The sequence below is a fragment of the Syngnathus typhle genome, linkage group LG5 (genome assembly GCF_033458585.1).
Source record: "Syngnathus typhle isolate RoL2023-S1 ecotype Sweden linkage group LG5, RoL_Styp_1.0, whole genome shotgun sequence".
Classification (NCBI taxonomy): domain Eukaryota; kingdom Metazoa; phylum Chordata; class Actinopteri; order Syngnathiformes; family Syngnathidae; genus Syngnathus; species Syngnathus typhle.
Genome location: NC_083742.1, coordinates 15365001 through 15385174, shown reverse-complemented (window position 1 = coordinate 15385174; position 20174 = coordinate 15365001). Strand labels below are relative to the sequence as shown.

At 45.5% G+C, this 20174-nt stretch overlaps 2 protein-coding genes across 14 annotated transcripts in view; one reads left to right on the top strand and one right to left on the bottom strand.

The window, feature by feature from the left end:
- Positions 1-33: 33 nt before the first annotated feature.
- On the top strand, positions 34-14539 carry atxn2 (ataxin 2). Of its 12 annotated transcripts, none has more exons than XM_061277625.1 (26): positions 322-1132; positions 2875-2905; positions 3421-3480; positions 3838-3909; positions 4607-4757; positions 5229-5243; positions 6769-6893; positions 6990-7081; positions 7311-7499; positions 7574-7746; positions 8604-8873; positions 9697-9882; positions 10000-10173; positions 10247-10339; positions 10421-10491; positions 10570-10898; positions 10983-11046; positions 11167-11316; positions 11537-11554; positions 11991-12063; positions 12165-12358; positions 12774-12900; positions 12979-13170; positions 13259-13476; positions 13704-13881; positions 13958-14539. In XM_061277625.1, exons 1-26 carry the CDS (start codon positions 1038-1040, stop codon positions 13984-13986), a joined length of 3369 nt encoding a protein of 1122 aa, XP_061133609.1. In that variant the 5' UTR covers positions 322-1037; the 3' UTR covers positions 13987-14539. The 12 variants fall into 12 exon arrangements, with proteins under 12 accessions (XP_061133607.1, XP_061133599.1, XP_061133603.1 ...); XM_061277616.1 differs by having other exon boundaries at positions 323-748; positions 6739-6893; XM_061277617.1 differs by having other exon boundaries at positions 325-748; positions 6739-6893; positions 11170-11316.
- Positions 14540-15838: 1299 nt separating this feature from the next.
- The window catches only part of sh2b3 (SH2B adaptor protein 3), a 23780-nt gene continuing 19444 nt past the window's right edge, over positions 15839-20174 (bottom strand). For both annotated transcript variants that reach the window (XM_061278518.1, XM_061278519.1), the window contains exons 5-8: positions 20092-20174; positions 19684-19898; positions 19432-19609; positions 15839-19181 (exon numbers count right to left, since the gene is read on the bottom strand). The exon at positions 20092-20174 is cut by the window's right edge and continues 69 nt beyond it. In XM_061278518.1, the coding sequence (XP_061134502.1) occupies positions 18814-19181; positions 19432-19609; positions 19684-19898; positions 20092-20174 (844 nt within the window). In that variant the 3' untranslated portion in view covers positions 15839-18813. The remainder of the gene's footprint in view (positions 19182-19431; positions 19610-19683; positions 19899-20091) is intronic.

The following is a 20174-nucleotide window of genomic DNA, read 5'->3' as shown; positions in this document are numbered from 1 at the left end:
GATAAAAACACACAGATGGGTCAAAGTACAACTGTTTTATGTCTCTCAAAAAGTCTCATAACTTGAGTTTTCATTCCAGGGGAAATGAAGTATACATTGTTTTGTTTGTTGTCAACGAATAATGACATCTGAGGCTGACAACAAAACAATATGGCAACGTTCACTTAAATAGTCATGGCGTTTAACTTATCATTTTCGTACGATTGTCCACGCTAAGGAGACAAGGTACAGTCGCAGTTAATGGAACTATTATAAGTATAAACGCTAACGTACAATTAGCACAACGTATATAATGTCTAATATTGGATTCAACGCATGATGCGTGTTACGGCGCAATAGTGGCGCATGTGTATGCGGCGTTCGCCGGCTCACGTGGATGCCGCAACACAGCCTTGGCAGACTTCCTGAAAATAGTTCCATTAAGTACCGATTTTATTTGTTACCGTGTTTGCTTCATTTAAACACGTCTTCAACGGGATCCTCGCTATAGTCGTGCATTGTAGTTAAACGTGATACTGTTATTTTTCTGTTGCGTCGGACGCCAAGTGCTGTTACGCATGTCAAATATCCCTCCGCCATTTTTTGTCCCCTTTCAGACTGTTTTGGTCTTTTCGATGTTAGCAACGGAAACAGCCCGAGACAGCACTAAAAGCAAAAATTCCGATTACAAAATCATTTCAGTTGGATTAACGCAGCGCGTTGGCAAGAGGTTCAGCGCCGACATTTATTTCAGCAGAGCCGTTACCAGGTGTTGTCTTTTTTTAAGTCGTGTTTTTCACCCCTCTTCTTTTAAAAGCAATTGTACAGGTTGCTAATTGGGCTAGCTGAGCCCCGCTAGCTTGTTAGCATAGCATCTTCCTTCAAGACCCAGGCACGTTGACATTAGCGTGCTAGCTACCGGAGTTTGGGACTGTGATAACGGCGGCTGCTAAACTGTCACACACTAACCACGCAAACACACAGCTGTCCCGTCGCCGTCGAGAGAATTTGCGGTGCCTAACTGGTAATTTTAAGACACCGTCTTTTATGGGCTCGCCATGTCAATGAAGGCCGGTGGAAATCGCAGCAAGCCCGGCGGTGGCAACGCCGCTGGTGCCGGAGGAAGCGGCGGGGGACGACAGAATCTGGGCAGGTCGGTGCAAATTACAATCATTTAATGAAGCGATCAAATACAATGACGCTTTGGCATGCCGGTGTCCGTTTCCCGGACGTGGTTCTGTTTCGCAAACGCCGGTGTCGTTTTTAAGAAATGACATGTCCGCCTTGTGCTTGTTTTTTGGGGATGAAAGGAGTGTGAGGGCCTTGCGACGTGTTGGTCAGCCAGGGAGCAACCTAGTTAGCGTGCGCGGCCTTACCGATCGCCCTACGAATAACACGTTAACATCACCATTTCGACCGTATTCCGGGGTTTCCCACCCAGTTTTCCTCTGCAACATATATGTGCACAGACCTCTAGTTGACTTAGGTTAATTAGCCTTTTTAATGGCAGCGAGTGACTGAACGTACTGGCTTTGATGATTGCTACCTGAACGCATCATTTCACTCAGTCCTGCCTTTAATGTTAAGGTTCAAATTCGTATTTTTCTTTCAAATACAATAAGTAGGGCGTGGGGACGCGTATGTGGTTGAAGAGATGGTCGAGTAAGCTGTCAGTCAACCTTGACTTCGCCCGACTCATGTGAAATAATAATGTCCTTCAAGTGTGACTTTTAAACGCGATGCCCGAAGGATCAGGTGGTCGCATAGCTGTCAGCGAAATACATTCGTCCGCGGCTTCTTATTCACTCATTCACCGGCGCGGCACAGTACGCCCTGTTTGTTCCCTGCGTCGCTTTCCATTGAGGCCCTCTTTTTTTTTTTTTTTGTTGCTACGTTTAAATGCGTATTACAGAGTAGGAAGCTATTTATTCGATTCGTTCATAAGTAGAAGATTTATACGAGTCGATATTAGTGGAAAATGAAGCTTCATTTTTCACTTGAAGATGTTTAATGTTAGCTAATGTCTATTGATTAATACTCAAGGCGAGTGAGCTTGCATGTGATTGCATACCTGGCCTCGTTCCCGGCCGATGAAAAAAGGTGCATTCTAGGACACGCTCAAAGAATAAGATGCAATTTACGGTGTGACTAGAGTTTGAGAAATTAATGTATTTTGCCGAAAGAATGAGATGCATTCAAGGGCACAATCAATGAGGTGTATCTTAGGACGTCGCACTAAGAAGTCAGTACATTTTGCAAGCGTGTGGTGCATTTGAGGACACAAACAATGAATGTGTATTCTAGGATGCGGTCTCAGCAATAAAGTGCATGCAGATGAATAGGGTGCATTTGAGGACACATTGAATACGGCCGGGAAGGGGTTTGAATCCAGGGGGGGGGGGGGGGGGGTTGTCTCCCGGTATAATGTTTTCCTCCCAAATTCCAAAACATGCATGGCAGGTTAACTGTGGACTCTAAATTGTCTGTAGGTGTAAATGTGAGTGTGAATGGTTGTTTTATCTATTTGCACTCTGTGATTGGCTGGTGACCAGTTTGGGCTGTACCCAACCTCTTGGGCAAAGACAGCTATGATAGCCTCCAGCATGGCTGTGAGGTTAAACAGGTTGGAGGATAAATGAATTCATGTGTACACACTGGCCTCAAAAAGAGACATTTGAGCTGCCATGTTGCATTCATTTACCACATGCTGTTTGGAGACTTGGATTCATTTCATTTTGTGTGTGCAGTCGACACTGCTTTAATCTCGGTTAGTTATCGACATGTGGGTCTCCTGGAATTTCTCTCCTTCCCTGTTACAGAACACTTTGATCACTTCACTTTGCTTGTAAAAACATGAGCGAGAACGTTTGTCACCTGTGGCATTTTATTTTACAGGGGAAGACACAGTGGTAAAGGTCCTGCAGCGGTAAGCAACCTACTTCAACACTTTGTATAATCTAACTTTGTGGGTACACCGCTAAGTAATTTTGTGATGCTATTTCAGCGTAGTTTTTTTTTTCTCCTTTTTTCCAGTGGTAACCTGTCAGGGCCCCAATTTAAAAGAGCAGCACTCTTGATAGATTTAGATATGCAAGATATGTTCCCTACTTCTGCTCAAATGAAGTGAAAATAAAAGGAGTAAATATGAATGCCCTCGGATGTGGACAAGGAGAGCCACATTCTCAGTCAGCTGTTTATGGAACAGGACAAATACAACATGAGAACACTCAAGGAGCCATAGCTTCTGTTGTCACTCTCTGGGCCACGCCCCTTCGTCTTATTTTTTTATTTATTTATTTTTATTCAAAACTGAACATATATATATATATATATATATATATATATATAAAAAACAGAAATAATTTATGGCACTTAAATTCATTGTAATGGGGGAAAATATCCGAAATGAATTAAACCAGACTGTACTTATATCCTCTCCAGGTCATTTTCAATGGCGTGTATGCAAACATGAGGATGGTCCATGTCTTGACATCAGTTGTGGTATGTTCACTGTCAAGATAACCACATGCATTCTTCAAAATTGTATGTAACCTTGACAAAGCGGTAAAGCCAGCAGTTTGAGATAACATTGTATGACTCACGATTACTGTAAATGACTTAGTCAAGCTTGAGTTTCCTCCAAATGTCCACACGGCAATAAACAAAGCCCAAGCGATTTGCTTAGGCAGCTGCTTGCTTTAACAAATCGCATTGATCAGTCATCACGGTGTTTCGTAGCAGATGGTTTCCAAACGTGTCTTTAGAGCGTGTGAATTGACTTTGACAATTCAGCGTTGTGACTGTGTGTATGTGTGAATTAAATGTTCACCAAAATGAAAATGTGAACTATGATTACAGGGGACCAAGTGTGAACTGAAGGTGAAAAATGGAGTGGTCTATGAGGGAGTGTTCAAGACTTACAGTCCAGAGGTAAGATGGCTGGCTGTGGTGGTTCGGACTCACTTCAGTGGTGGTGCTGACAAAGTCCATTCTTCACACTGCCCTTTTTGGGATAAGGGATACATGGCCCTTCATCTTCCATTTTAGAATGCCACTTTACTCCGTTAAAACCCTGCGAGAACATTTTTGTTTTCAGCAAATGAAATGTCAGAAATCTGAATACGGGACAAAGTGGCGTCAGAACCACAGCAGCAATTTTGCCAGCTAAAACAGCACATTTGAGTAAGCCCCCTTGACTAAAAATTGATCGGTAAGATCTGCAATTGTGTCAGGCTGTTAGCATCAAAGACCGCAGTCATTTTTGCCGATTAAATTGCCTTTAAAAAAAAAAAAAGACTTGACTGTCTTTTCAACTGCGTGCGCTAAATAAACGGCTACCCGGTCGGGGCAGAAACAAAAATTCTTCGAGCATAATTCTTTTTAACCATGGTACTCGAGTTACCGGAGGACTAATTTCCCTGCTAATTTGCATTTTTTATGTTCATCATCAATTTCTTAATAAGGTGCTCTGAATATGTATCGTAAATCATTCACTTTTCTCCACATTGCCTGCAATTTTACAGCATTTTGACTGTTGTTTTGGTTCGACAGAGGTCAACGCTCTACAAGATGAAAACCCAGCTTAGAGTGTGAGGATTTTCTTTTTTTCTTTCCATGGTTTTCCTAGTGTGACCTGGTGTTGGATGCAGCCCACAGGAAGAGCCCAGAACCGACCACGGGTCCCAAGAAAGAGGACATTGTGGAGAGCATTGTCTTCAAGGCTTCCGATGTTGTCTCAGTGTCCTTCAAAGATGTTGATCTTAACTTTGCCAGGAAAGGTATGGAGCCGATTTTTCACTCATCAGCATTATCCCTATACGTACACGCGGCCTCGTCGATATTAGAACTCGTGAAGCGCTCAAACGGTGAGAAGACGACTTTGAATTCACTCACAAATAAACACACGACTGAGTGAATCAGTGCACACCCATGACATCCTCTATTGATCAGTGTGTATTCACTACAAAGTAGAGCCGCCGCTCATTGAAGACTAATCCCATCCATCGATTAGGCCGAAGTGAGGGCACTCGGCATAGACTGAATGACGCCATCGAATTCATCTTGACGTATTCAATTCTTTAAGAGTTATTGACTGTGTGCCAGGACAGTTTGGCGTGTCTTGGCGGAGTGATTATTACGTTTCTGAATGTAGCCATACAAAGCAATGCAGTTAATCATAATGTAGCTCACCGCTCTGTCAATCCATCTTCTGACTCTTTGCCACCTGTCTTTGTTCTCCCATGGTCTAGTTTCCTCAGACACAGGTAATATGTTTGTTTTATCCTCTCCCCTTTCTGTCTCGCAAACTGTCCTTACCTAAATAATCAAACGTGTTGCAATCGCTCGTGCTGCCACTCTTACCCTGTGTGGTGATTCTTTCAAAGTCTCCGCTGCTTCATCTTACGGCTTCGAAATAAGGATCAAAAACAGTGGAACCTCCAAAGAAAGCCGCCCTTAAAGGCTCTAGGTTTTATTTCCCCCCTTATGGTTCAATACCATCATTTGTGCAATTTCATGATTTCTTTTTGTTGGTTTTTTTTCCTCTGTAGAACCACATTGTGTGTCAGGTAGGATCTCAGTTTAGTCTGGGTTGTTAGTCGAAGAAGTGTTTTGATGGGTGGACATCAAGTTATTGTGTATTTTTGCCATACATGGCAGAGCTTCTTGCATCAGTAAAATGTTCAACTACTTAAAGGGTCATTTGTCACGGTTGGATTAGTCCTCAACACTTTTTTTCCCCCCTCTTTGGTTCTCTTGCAAATGTGTTCTAGCCTTATTTGGTGTATTTACATTTTTGCTCTTGAAATTGGAATAAGGTTAAGGTGACCAGTGCCCTAGAGCTATTTCTGTTTCCATTGAGAGGTTCCACTGTAGTTGAGCTTCATGTTGTTGCTTTCAGCGGAAGATCAGACAGGTTCCACTTTAAAGTTTTTACTGGCGAGTCTTGTAAAAAGACAGAGTAGACATTTATACTCATGCCATTTATACGTTCGTGTAGACTGAATTTTGTAGTTGTAATTTTAGTTCAGTGATCCTAACCGAGTTTGAGAAGTAGTAACGTTTTCAACGGTTTACAGATGAGAATAGGGCTACGCGGGAAAGTAAGCCGACCGTTTCATTTCCATTGAAAGCAACGGGTTGTAAACTCACTGTGAGGAAAAACTAAATTGCTCACTACCAATTAGACTCAAGTGTCAGAATTTTCAATGAGCCATCTGATTGACTGCATTCTAAACGCATGCTTGCTTCAGCTCACCTTCAACCCCCCTGCGTGTGTGAAATGTCTATTTTCCATAATGGACAGCAGCCAGTCACAAAACATATTGGCCAGCTCTGCTTATGTAACAGAGACTAGGACAGTGCCTAGTATGTCAATAATGTGGCCCTTGTGCTTATTATTCTGTCCATTGTTAGCAGCTAGTACTTTTTCTTGCTTTCGTGCTTAACCTTTTTCCCCGTCCACATTTTTCCGTTGCACTGACTATTTGATTCGTTTATTATTACAGTGACAACAAATGACATTTTTTGCCTCAACGATAACGGCTGCACTAATTTGCAAGGCTTGCACGGATTTTTGGATGACTCTATAAGCACTATCTCAGTAGACTTAATTTTGTTCTAGGTTTTAATTTTTATTTTTTTTGGGTTAGAAGTAGTAGTCCCCCCCCCCCCCACTCAATACAAAATCCTGAAGGCATGTGTGGTTTTGTGCATAAGAAGTAAGCGTGTGGTTTCCCCTGCCTGTTTGTATGTCTGCAGAGCATAAAGGTGTATCCTTGCGTGTCTCAGATAACTTCACAGACTCCGCAGTGAGTGGCAGGATCAATGGCGAGCACAAAGAGAAAGATCTCGAGCCGTGGGACGGCGGCGAGACCCACAATTCCGACAGTCTCGAGTCCCTGGATACAGATGTGGTGAGAAATAAGATGCAACGCCGCAACAAACACTGATGGAGTCATCGCTTTTCCCCATGTGTGGAACATGAAAACAAACATCTTTATTTTTTGTAGTCAAACGGATGGGACCCCAATGACATGTTCAAGTACAACGAGGAAAAATATGGTGTCTTGTCGACATATGACAGCAGCCTGTCCACATATACGTAAGAATACCGTGCTCCTTACTTTTTCCCCCCCCCTTCCCTATGAGAAATGTTTCTGTTTTTAATTTTCATGAATACATTTTTCACCTAGAATCTGCCATTGGTGGCACGTCATAGTTTGAGTTCACTGTGAAATTGGCACTTGTTCTTTTTTACTGTTCTAGACAATGAAAAAAAGAAATACAAGTATTTATCCATGGCCGTGTTCTAACCTGGCCTTGCTTGTCAGTGTCCCCCTCGAGCGTGACAACTCCGAAGAGTTCCTCAAGAGGGAAGCGCGCGCCGCCCAGCTGGCCGAAGAGATAGAAGCCAGCTCGACATACAAGGCCCGCGTGGCCCTAGAGAACGACGAGCGCTCCGAGGAAGATAAATTCACCGCGGTGGTGAGAGGTGAAAGAGAGATGCACTCATTGAGCAGGTGATACTTAGTTCACACGGCGACAGGTCTACTGGGCCCAAGGAGCATCGTATTGATCGGGTGTCTGTTTGCAGGGAGAACAAATACATTCCCCCGGGCCAGAGAAACAGGGAGGCCATGTCATGGGGGCCCGGACGTCAGAATTCCCCACGTCTGACTCCGAACTCAGCCGGGCCGTCGGCGCCTCGCGCGGGACTGCATGACTACAATCAAAGCCCCGGGGGCGACCAGAGGGTGGTGAACGGAGGTACGGCTGCTCCAGTTCTCACACACCTGTGATCCGTTGTGCTAGCCAATGTTTTCAGTGGGGAAAGCACCGACACATTTTCAGTTCACCTTTTCCCAACTGGTTTCCATCTTCCTTTCGTAATTTAAGTTTGTCATAGAAAATTAATAAAGACTTGTTAACCCTTTAAATGAATGATTTACTTTTTTTTTTAATGCTATCATATTCACATTAACCTTACAGTGGGTCTCGACAATACCCAACGTGGTTACAAATGGCACACAATGAACTAGTTTGTGCAGCGGCGTAAGAAAGCAACGTCACAAGAGGGCGCTACTGTTACCCCCCATGTTTACTTGGTCATTCCTTAGGTATGGATTCATGGCAAAGTAGTCATGCATATAGTGATTGTAATTAGGACATTTCAAGATTACAGACAATGCACAATCAACTAGTTTCCACAGCGGCGTAAGAAAACGACATCACTCTATCTAAGGCATACTCGTGCCGGAGTCCACAGAGGCAGGCGTCCATGATGTTAATGCCAAAGTACGTAATTGGTGTTGACATAATAATCCTGGGTTCAAAATATCACTTTAGGACTTGCCAATAATCAAAATTCCAAAGAAAGAAAGAAATCATCCTCTATAAAAAACCCTTTTAGTTTTGGCCAATCAATGACATTAACGCCAGTGTGCTAGCTACATTGCGGTCTTTCTCTTTAACAATGTTTGTGGTGTTTTAAAAAAAAATTTTTTGCTTTTCTGTCTCAAGTTTAATGAATGGCATGTGCCTGTATGTTTTCGCTCTGCTCTTTTTCCGCTTGATTTGCTCATTTCATTGTGTCATCCTTGATCATTTGTCCTTCCCTCTTTTAGGTTCATCCCATTGGCCCTCACCCTGTCCATCTTCTTCCTCCCGTCCCCTTCCTCGCTACCAGTCCGGCCCCTCCTCCCTGCCTCCTCGGGCCACCACGCCCACCAGGCCACCCTCCAGACCCCCCTCTCGACCTTCCAGACCTCCCTCTCATTCATCCCATCCCTCCTTTCCCTCCCCTTCGTCATCCTCTTCTTCCTCCTCGTCTCCCTTTCCCCTCCACGGGCCCTCGTCACCGGCCTCCACTCTGCCCAAACGCATGTCTTCAGAAGGTACCCCACGTCAATGTGGCGTAGACCTGGGCAAAGGCATGAGTTGAAGGTGGATGGATTGGTCTTAGCCCAAGAGTGACGCTTAACATGTCCTAAAGATTTCAGACGTTAACTGCTTTCAAAAGTCAATTTGCCCAGGTCTAGTGTGGATCAGCATCGTAAGATGACGTTAACTTCTGCGGAGTGATTTGGAATTTTTTCGGCTCAAGTACATTTAAGTACCCCTTAAACAAACGGGAAGGTGATCTCCTCTTGATGGCAGTTTATTTAAGAATAATACAAAAGTCGAAAAGAAAAAAAACAAACAAAAAACATTTGTGCACTTAAAGGATTATTCTAAATCTTCAGTAAAAATTCACGGATGGATCTTTCCCTATATGAATGCCCAGCACATGCGATGTGATGCAACTGCAATGACAAATCATTGCAGTGAGTGACGCTGAATCGCTGATAATTTGATTTTAAGTTGCAAATAAAAGATGAGCACTTTGAGCATGTTGCTCCAAGTCCACGAAATAGGACTTGCCAGTGTGCCTGGTTTATCAGTTGATTTACTGTCTTAGTTTTGTCTACTTTGCACTGAGGGGTCACCGGTTCATAAGCTGCACAACTCTGCTGATTGTCGAATCTGTTCTTTCGCACCTTACCTTTTCCCCCGCAACCTCCCGCGTTCCCCACTCTGGTCACTTGGCTGCGCTTTGAGATGGTTGCTGTGTATGCGTGTAATTCGACCCCTTTACTTGTACTAACAAGCATGTCCAACACTCCCGGTGTGACCGTAGCTTCACCCTCCTTGACCTCTCAAATGTTTCTGTCACTGTAGGTCCGCCGCGGATGTCTCCAAAATCCCAAAGGACACCCCGTGCTCACAGAGTGCCCCCCAGCAGGACCACTAGTATGCCGCCGGGGGTGGATCTCATTTCTCACACTACGCCTGGCGACGTCTCGGTGACTCCTTCCAACAGAGGCAACTCCTCTGGAGGAACCTGGTCTTCCGTCGTTAGTGGAGGTATACGCCATGACGCTAGCAGACCATCTCTATTGGCCTCCACACTTGTACACATTCAAGGCTGCAGCAAACCTTATTTTCTGTCAAGTAAAACTACCCATGTCTTTTCCTCATCAGCTCACAGACCTCGCTCCCCGCGTCAGAACAATATGTGTGGTGCCTCCCCTTCCTCCGCATCTCTGCCTCAGACAGGAACGGCTCCCACCGAGTCTCTAGCCACACCGACGTCCGCTTCCTCCCCGACTGCTGCGAGCCCTGCTCCCAACATGGTAGCCTCTCTGTCAGGAGACGGTAAGGCTCCAAGCGAAGTCCCTTTCACAACTGCTTCATGCCGTATGTAACGTATCACGCAATTGTCTTACAGGGAAAGAAAGTCGCGTCCACGAGACGAGACAAACATCCCCCAAAGACGGCATGAAGGATAGTTCTTCCAGTATCAACAGACCTGTGTGTAAAGGTAGGCATAAGTCCTGACAGCCTTCAAACACCCACAGAGGTTGTGTAACCTTGTCTAAAAGGGTTCTTGCTTTTCTTGCAGGTCCCCCCTCCTTGGCGCCTGACCACAGGAAACAAATAGACAATTTAAAGAAATTTAGTGAAGATTTTAGGGTGAGTGTCTTGCCGTGCCATGCTGAATCATTTTTTTTGTACCACGCAAAACTCTTTGTTGGTCCTTTTATTCTTCAGTTGCAGTCTAGTTCCAACCCGGATCCTGCCTTGGACCTCCTGGTAACCAAGCCTCCAAGAGAGTCTGCAGACAAGCCCAGCGACCTTGCCTCCTTGGACAAAGCCTCCTCAGTGGGCAGCGAAGACCACGGCGGCGCCACCCCATCCACGGGCGTTGTCAACACGAGTAAGCCCGGTAGCCCCACCGCGCTCTCCCCGTCTCCTTCTGGCCCGGAGCAGAAGAGGGCGGGCCTAGATGTGACGTCGCAGGGGGTTCAGACGACGGCCGTATCGACTTTTGGTGGGCCCAAGCATGAAGAGAAGGAGGACAAGAAGGAGGCGGTGCAAGAGTGAGTGAGACCGTAAGGAGGAGGCTGTTGAAACAGTGCAATCATGTCAATGATAATCTTGATCTGCATCTTTTCTTCATGCAGTCAAGTAAGAAAGTCCACCTTAAACCCAAACGCCAACGAGTTCAAGCCAAGGTTCAATGCTCAGGTGAGTGGGCTGCCCACCCCTCTGACAATCGGCAGCAACCCTTTCATTGCTATCTATGTCCGGATAGTATAATGCAAGGGAATTTGTGAAGGACTTTTTTTTTCCCCCCGCTCTCGTCAGCAGCCCAAACCAGCCAACACCCCGACACCCCCGCGACCTCAGGGCCAGCCTAGCCCCTCCATCATGGTCCAGCAGCCCCCCGCTGTCTATGGCCAGCCGCTGTGCTTCCCCCAGATGTATCCTCTCACACCAGTTAGTCCCGGCGTACAGGTGAGACCCACGCCTTTTCGCAGCTGACCCTGCCGGGTGTGACGTAAATGCCCCGCTGGAACGTCAATGCTGATGCATTTATCTCATGTTGCTTTAAGAACAACTTGGTGATCCAACATCAGACATATGTAAAGACATGCATTTTTCCTTTTCTTCCCCCTGCTCCTCATTCTCTCGCTTGCTCTCTCTCTCTCTCTCTCTCTCTCTCTCACTCTATTAGAAAAGCATAATTTGGAAGGTTTGTGAATTTTTCCTCAAATTTTCATTAAAAAAAAAATCCTTTTATTGACTTTTTTTTTTTTTATCGAAACTCAATTAGCTTTGAGATGTTTTGCTTGCTTGTGAGTTTTAACGCATTCAGATGTTGGTTTGCCAACTTCTTATTGCAATTCATCTCTTATAGCGTTAATGGTCATACTGCTAGGGGTTTATTTCTGCCACAGTAATAAAAGTGCATGGGGTTTAGTGACAGGCAGGTGTTAAAAAAGCACACAAAGTAGAAAATGCATGCAATCAGGTAAGATGAAGCCTATAGTCAGACATGCTTGAGTCATTTCCGTTATTTGGTCTTTTTTTTTTTTTTTAAACTGTTAATGGTCACCTGATTAAGTATAAAGTAAGCACATGAAGAATTCCATCAATTTTTATTTGATTTCTTGCTCCTTTCCATGCAGTCTCCTGCAATGTACCAGGTTCAGATGCCACACATGACTGTCAACCAGTCTAAACCGTACAGACCAGGTAAAGGTAAGAACCGCCTGGTTTTCTCTTCTCGTAGCACATCATCATCAAAGACTAAAGTCAAGGCTTTGCCTGTGTGACATTCCGTTGTTCTGCTTCTTGGCCAGTGCCCAACATGACCCAGCAGAGGTCGGACCAGCACCACCCCCAGTCCACACCCACCCTCATGCACCCGGCCACGGCGGCAGGGCCGCCGATCATCACGCAGAGCCCGGCCTACTCCGCCCAGTACTTCACTTGCAGCCCTCAGCAGTTCCCCAGTCAGCAGCTGGTCCAGCAGATGCCGCACTACCAGTCTCAGGTCTGTTTACTCGAAGTACCGCTTGAGGTTTTCTAAAGTTGACACGACTGATATGTGCCCCACAGCCCACCACACAGAATGCGTCTAGTAGGTGGTGGGAATTTGCAAGGTTTGCAAAAACAATCAATAAAAATTCACAGATGTCTGTGTACGTCGGAATAAAACGCTGCTTGCTTTCCACCTTGACAATGCGGGTCAAAAAAATCCATCTGGAGCCTGGCCTTTCCCCCCCTTTACTCAGTCTCTCACTCCCAAAAGCTGCACCTTCAGAATAGAACATTGTAAATCAGTTAAAATTACAGCACTCCTCATGTCGGTTTGTATGTTGGGTTTGTACTGCCCTCGGGTGGCCAAGGCAAATATGTGATCAAAAAAGACCTCACATTGCATTCATCAAAGGAACATTGTGTTCCAGGCGCAGCACGTGTTCAGTCCTGTGATGCAGGGCGGCGCCCGCATGATGGCGACGCATGCCCACGGCCAGCCTGGCCTGGTGTCTTCCTCCACCACTCAGTACCCAGAGCAGACGCACACCATGTATGGTATGTATGCCAAGCCCCCAGGTCCCTTCCATCCCACAATCCATCTTGACAGTGTGTCGTCCTCTCCTTTTTTCACAGTGTCTCCTGGCCCCATGTCCCAGCAGTACCCCCACCCGAGCGCCACTTTGCACCCTCACCCCCAGCACCCCCAGCCCTCAGCCACGCCCACAGGCCAGGGGCAGCAAGGGGGCCCGCCTCAGCACGGAGGCCCGCCCAACCACCCGGCTGCCAGCTCCGTGCAGCACCCACAGCACCCTCAAGCGGCAGCCGGTGATGACATTTGCGCCCTCCGGGAGCTCCTTGGCGTCGGCTCGCACGTTTACTTACCGTGACTTCTGCCTTTCGTCTCACTCCTCAGCTGCCGCCGCCGCCGCTGCTGCCCAGGCCCTCCACATGGCCAACCAATCCCAGCAGCCCATGTACTCTGCTTTGGCCCCCACGCCACCCTCAATGACGCCGGGCCCCAACCCACAGTCCCCGCAGGCGTCTTTCCCGTCGGCACAGCAGACCGTCTACATCCACCCGCAGCAGGTCCAGCACGGCTACAACCCCAACCATATGGCCCACGTGCAGCAGGTCAGCCAAACGACAATAACAAACTGGTAACGGTCACAAAAATGAGCCTCAGGCATTAAGAATCAGCAAGAGGGTCCGCCTCAGCGCGGTCCAGCAGAGGGATGCGTTAGGATGCCAGGTTTTGGTTTTACAATGTGTTCGACTGAATTGAAGAATACGTTCACGCGGCCATCTTGTGATGGAGAGGCCCTAGCTGATTAAACCATCTGTGTGCTCTTTTGTCTCAGGCGCACATGCAGTCAGGCATGGTGGCATCTCACCACGCGCCACCCAACCACCCTCCAATGATGCTGATGGCTACGCAGGGCCCGCCGGGGGGTCCGCAGCCTCCCATGGCACAGACGGCCCTTAACCACATCCCCGTCTCTTCCACCACACCTTTCTCCTACCTGGCGCATCCGCAAGGTAAACAACCAAAACAAAGCACTTTTCTTCGCTTGTGGTTGGGCCATGTTCACGTGGCCTTGCCTGTCTTTTGCAGTGCAGGCTCATCACCAGCAGCAGCTGTAGATGGCAGACAGATGGCGCCAGAGAGCAGAAACGTCATTTCTCGAAGAGGATGAGGATTCCTCCTTCTTCCCCCATACCCCTTTCTCCTCCTCACCCGACATGTTTCCCCATCCAATGCCTTCCCTCCTTTCGTCTTTCCCCAGACAAGGCAATAAGAGAATGTTAACAGGTTGACGATGCAGTGATGTGTTTTAAGAGAAAACTAATCTATGAACGAAGAAGAATTAAACTGGAACTTTGTCTGCACCTTGTGTCGGGGTGAAAAGAAAAGCAACCCATTTTTCGACAGTATTAACATTACTGTTGTGTATCGCTGATGCTGCTGCTACAAGACTAAAGTGTCTAACCAAACTAAAAAACAGCCAGCGACGGGGGGGATACAAAAACACGAGTGTTTATTTATGAGAAAAAAAAATTGACGGTGATCACCACCCACCTCACACCTGACCCTAATGTAACTTTTAAGTTAAAACTTTTACTTTGTAGATAATATAAATAATTTAAAAAAATGAGCCAAAAAAACTACAAAATAAAAAAAGTTTTAAAAACTGAACTGACTGTGTTTCTTGAAAAACTCTTTTGTGCTGAATGTAATAATCTTTTTTGCTGAAAATTTTAATGCAAATGCAATGTGTGAGAATTAAATTGAATTAATTAAAATAAAAATTACAAAAAAAATACCCAATGTATTAACTATAAATTAAAAGTATTAGAAGAAAAAGAAGTTGGCCTGGGATAAGAGTTGAACTGGGACCTCCCTAGTATGTCATCTGTGTTAACTAGTGCATCACCAGGGATTGCTGAAATTTACAATTTGAATTGAAAACAATGCATTACCACTGCAAACATGTGGAAGGGATTTTTTTTTTATATGAAATAACTGAATAGTCACTAAATTGTATTTAATCAAACTGGTAAAACCAGTTGGCACTTTTTGATAAATCCCAAACCTTTGTATACTTTAACACAGTGCTTCTCAAATAGTGGGGCGCGGTGCTATTCCTGGGGGGGCGCGTGTGACCCTGGGGAACAGGCTTTTTTTTTGGCAGTACTAGAATAAAGTGTAATTGCGCGTTTACTACAGCAGGGGGCAGTGGCGCTCTCATTGTTACTTCTGTCACGTTTGCGACAGTGCAACATTTTACGACTTACAAGACAAGTTAGGATAGTCACGGTGGGGAGGGGGGGCGCGAATAGTTTTCTTCTTGCTAGGGGGGGGCGTAACAGAAAATAATTGAGAAGCACTGTGCTAGGGGGGGGCGTAACAGAAAATAATTGAGAAGCACTGGGTTAAATAAAGGTTAACCTAAAAAAAAAAAAAAAAAAAAGTGAACCCTGAACTTTGAACCCGCGGTGACCCCGCGGTGACCCCGTGGTGACCCCGTGGTGACCCCTGGGTGACCTTTGAACCGTGAACTTTCAACTCTAGTTAAAAATCGAAAATGTGCACATGACCCCGTGAACTTTGAACCGACCTTTGACCCCTGGGTGAACTTTGAACCGTAAACTTTGACCTTTGACCCCTAGCTAATTACGTTTTTTTTTTTTTTTAAACCGGCATAGCAGAACGATCCATGGTCTTCAGATGCCGCGCTGTCGCCATCTCCTGGTCAGTTAGTGAAATGCTTTTGCTGATGTTTTTTTTTCTCTCAATTAAAACAAATCAATTAGCCAGTTGGTTTTCTTTATTTAATATCTATTATCAGACAAAACCAAATTGTGAATCAGTCACCTAGGCTATAGCAGAACAAACAATCCATGGTCTTCAGATGCCACGCTGTCGCCATCTCCTGGTCAGCTAGTGAAATGCTTTTGCTGTTTTTTTTTCCTCTCAATTAAAACAAATCAATCAGCCAGTTGGTTTTCTTTATTTAATCTCTGATATCAGACAAAACCAAATTGTGAATCAGTCACCTAGGCCAGTGCTTCTCAAATAGTGGGGCGCGCCCCCCTTGGGGGGCGCGGTGCTATTCCTGGGGGGGTGCGTGTGACCCTGGGGAACAGGCTTTTTTTTGGGCAGTACTAGAATAAAGTGTAATTGCGCGTTTACTACAGCAGGGGGCAGTGGCGCTCTCATTGTTACTTCTGTCACGTTTGCGACAGTGCAACATTTTACGATTTACAAGACAAGTTAGGATAGTCACGGTGGGGAGGGGGGGCGCGAATAGTTTTCTTCTTGCTAGGGGGGGCGTAACAGAAAATAATTGAGAAGCACTGCTTTAACAAAACAAAGTTCATATTGTTCAGATATGTTAATTGTAACTACCTTAAAAATGTACTGGGTGGTAGGATGCTTTTGTCTGGTTGTTTATTTCCCCCCCAAAAAAGAAAAAAAAAGTCCAATGTACAGTTGATATATAATTTAGAAGGTTTACAACTGAGTGAAAAAGGATTGTGAACACAAAGACAACATCTTCATTCAAAAGCTCTGTGGTGGTGGTCTTGGGGTGGGGGAGCTTTACAGTGCTGAGGTAAACACAAACAGTATTGAGAACACATTCAATTCATTAATGGGAAATTTTTAAAATCAACTCAATAGGCACAACGGCAGCAAACCATCATCATGGTCATTAAAAAAGTGGCTGAAGCCTTGAAGCAGGGCTGGGGAACCCAACGTGGGGCAAGTTGAAAAAAATAAAATATAACCTCAACTGTTACATATAGTTAAGAAAAAAAGCCTTAACCCACCAACGCTCATCATATTGAACAATAAACACTTGTATCATATTTGTTCATTGTAATTTAGTTTGGCCCTCAGAGGACTAGAAAATATAAAAAGTTCCCCACCACTGGTTAAAAACAAATATATATATCGTATGAGAACATTGCGGCTATGTGGAATTAATATTGCACAACACACTATCTTTTTAATTAATTGAAGCAGAGACTCGCGATGACTCAACATGTTACAGTTGCAAGAACAACATCACTCATCCATTTGGTTGAAGTGCCAAAAGAAAACAACAACAACAACAATCGGACGCGTGTTAGTGTTAAGACATCCCATTGCTCGCAAAATAAAGCGGGGTGGACGTAGATTTTGTGATTTTGTAGTTGTGGTGACGATGCACACCAAACAGTTAATGCTACTTGTGTGTGTGTTAGGAAAAATAACAAACCTAAAAAAGTAGAGTTGGACATGTTTAAAAAAATATCTTATCTAATCTATCTATCTTATCTATCTATCTTATCTATCTATCTTATCTATCTATCTATCTATCTTATCTATCTATCTTATCTATCTATCTTATCTATCTATCTTATCTATCTATCTTATCTATCTATCTTATCTATCTATCTTATCTATCTTATCTATCTTATCTATCTTATCTATCTTATCTATCTTATCTATCTTATCTATCTATCTATCTATCTATCTTATCTATCTTATCTATCTTATCTATCTTATCTATCTTATCTATCTATCTATCTATCTATCTATCTATCTATCTATCTATCTATCTATCTATCTATCTATCTATCTATCTATCTATCTATCTATCTATCTATCTATCTATCTATCTATAACACTCCCACGTTCATAAATCACCCAAACAAAATGTACACAAGCGTGATGGTGCTCAAATGCACGAGGCACTTGGGCTCACAAATAAAGAAATATTTCATAACAGCCACCTTAGTGAGTATAAAGGGCTTTCATTCATCACTAACATCTATTTTTGCCAGCGATGTATACTGACAGGTAGAAAAAGTAAACACTTGTCCATTGGATGACAGAAAACACAATTTGTATGTCATTTTTGGTTTGGTAGTATCCCATGAGATTTGAAAATCTAGATCAAATATGTGCATTGGCCCAATTCCGGTTGTGAACCAGTTCCAGTGAGCCCATTTTTGGTTAAAAAAAAAAAGTTCTTCTGTCACCAGAGGCTGGCATTGCGGGATGCTGTGCTGCAGTTAAAAAGTGCACACATGCAAAAATATCTCGGCAGATTGCTTCTCTGTAAATGACTTATACAATGGCGGAGCTTCACTATATTGCAGGATCTCTGTGTCAAAACGACACAGGCCACAAGTGGCAGAATAACACCCGCGAATGTGTATACAAGATTCTGTGTGAAAGGCAAATTACACAATTTTGCAAGGTCTCTCTATGAAAGAGTTGATGTAAGTTTTTGGGATTCCTGGAGAAAATAAAACACGTCATCTCCAAAGTGCCCTCTTGGCTGCTTGCTGACTTTTGGGCAAGAGGCCGGGCACACCCTAAACTAGTCGCTGGCCAATCACAGGGCACATAGAGACAAACAATCATTCACACTCACGTTCACATCTGCGGACAGTTGAGATTCCTTGACTGACACGACATGCATGCGAGAGGAAGCTGAAGCTGGATTCAAATCCAGAACTTCAGCGTGCGAGCCTCGTAGCTTTCATATTTAAATAATGCGCAAATGTGAGAAATATTGTGACAGAGCAGCAGAAGACTCAAAGAAGAGAAAGAAGAGTGCTTTGTTGGTTGTGTAAGGAATTGAGCGCTGTGCCAAAAATGAAAGTCTTTCTTTCTTTTGAGGGGTCGGGGTTAAAAAAAGTGATCTAGCAAAGTAACGAAAGGAGGCGACGGGAGGCAGCCAACATAAATATGAAAAAATACAAAATAAAACTGTCAATTCCTCAAGCTAGCATTGGTTGAAGCCAACCTTCAAAAGTTCGCCTTTAGAAAACGTATAAAAATAGTTTTTGCTTGCTGGGCTTGAGGACAAGCCATCTGCTTCCCACCTGTGCCAAACGTCAAAATACATTCACTGCGGACACTCGTGCGGAAGCCATCGAACCCGCGTGCATCTCGTCGATTCGGGCGGCGGGAGGTCAGAGCAACATGTACTGATTATCAATGGCCCGCTTGCGTCCGCGCTCGGGCTCCAGCTCGTAGTCCGAGTCTCGCTGGGGGATGACGGGCGGGTTGCCGTGGCGGAGCGGGGCTCGCCGGCCCGCAGACTCGCTGCGGCGTAGGGCAGCCGAGGCGGCGGCGCTCGACGGAGGCGGCGGGGCCGGGACGGCCCGGCGAAACGGCTGCGGGCCGGAAGTGCCCGTGGCGGCGGAGGAGGACGAGGAAGAGGAGGACGAAGAGGAGGGTGCCTGGCTGCAGCTGAGAGACGCGCTGCAATGAGCTACGTTGGGCTCCGAGTTCCAGCGGTGCAGCGAGAACGGCACCAAGAGGGCGCCAGTGAGCTGACCTGCCATGGGGGGGGGGGGGGAGGGGGGATTAAAAACACTCACTAACATGGCCACTTCTCACACATAGTTAGGCTCAGTCACACTTCAGGATGAACCTAAAATTCATTTAATCATACAATTAAAAATACATATATATATATATATATATATATATATATATATATATATATATATATAGAGAGAGAGAGAGAGAGAGAGAGAGAGAGATCAAATAAATACATGGCTGAGGAGTTTGAAGGCGACGCTCACCCTGTGATGGGGGGCTGGAGCCGGCCACAACAAAGCTGGAGAGCGTGACGGCGCCGGCGGAGCCGCACTCCAGCGGGATGGGGAAGAGGCGGAAGTGGCTGAGCATTTCCATGACGGAAGGGAAGCGCAGGTGCTGCACCCTACACTGCCCCCACTCGGTCAGCGAGAGCCGCAGGTGCTGCACGCATAAAAATGGCCCATCAGAACCGGACCCTGAATGTGAACGAGATCTTGCGAGGCTTCCCGGCGCACCTTGGCTTTTCCTTGGTAATTAAAGGTGAGGACGTAGTCCCCTCGCCGCGTCTCGCTCTGACGCACCAGAAAGACGCCGTGCCCCTCGGCCCCCGAGCTCTGAACCAAGTGGGCCGCCTTGACGCGTGAGATGTGCCCGTGGAACCATGGGTAGGAGAAAAGGAAGTGATCCGTCTTGTGGATGAGCGTCTCTGGCAGAGCCAAGGTGACTGGGCCTGAGGAGCAGCAACATGGGAAGAGGTCGGCGGCTGCACCCGAAAAGCAGGCATTCACTGCCGTCGACGTTTATATTCGTCAAATGGAATCCACGTACGTTATGAGATTTGTTTGCATTCCAGTCATTTTCAACCTTCACCATAGGAAAACTGCTTATCATTCGACAACTTGATGAAAGGACAAAATACTTACAGCTAATTGTGACAGGACGAGTCTGGGGGGCCGTGTGGGATGAAGCGGGCCGCCAATCACTTTGACTTCCAGGCTCTGAGCTT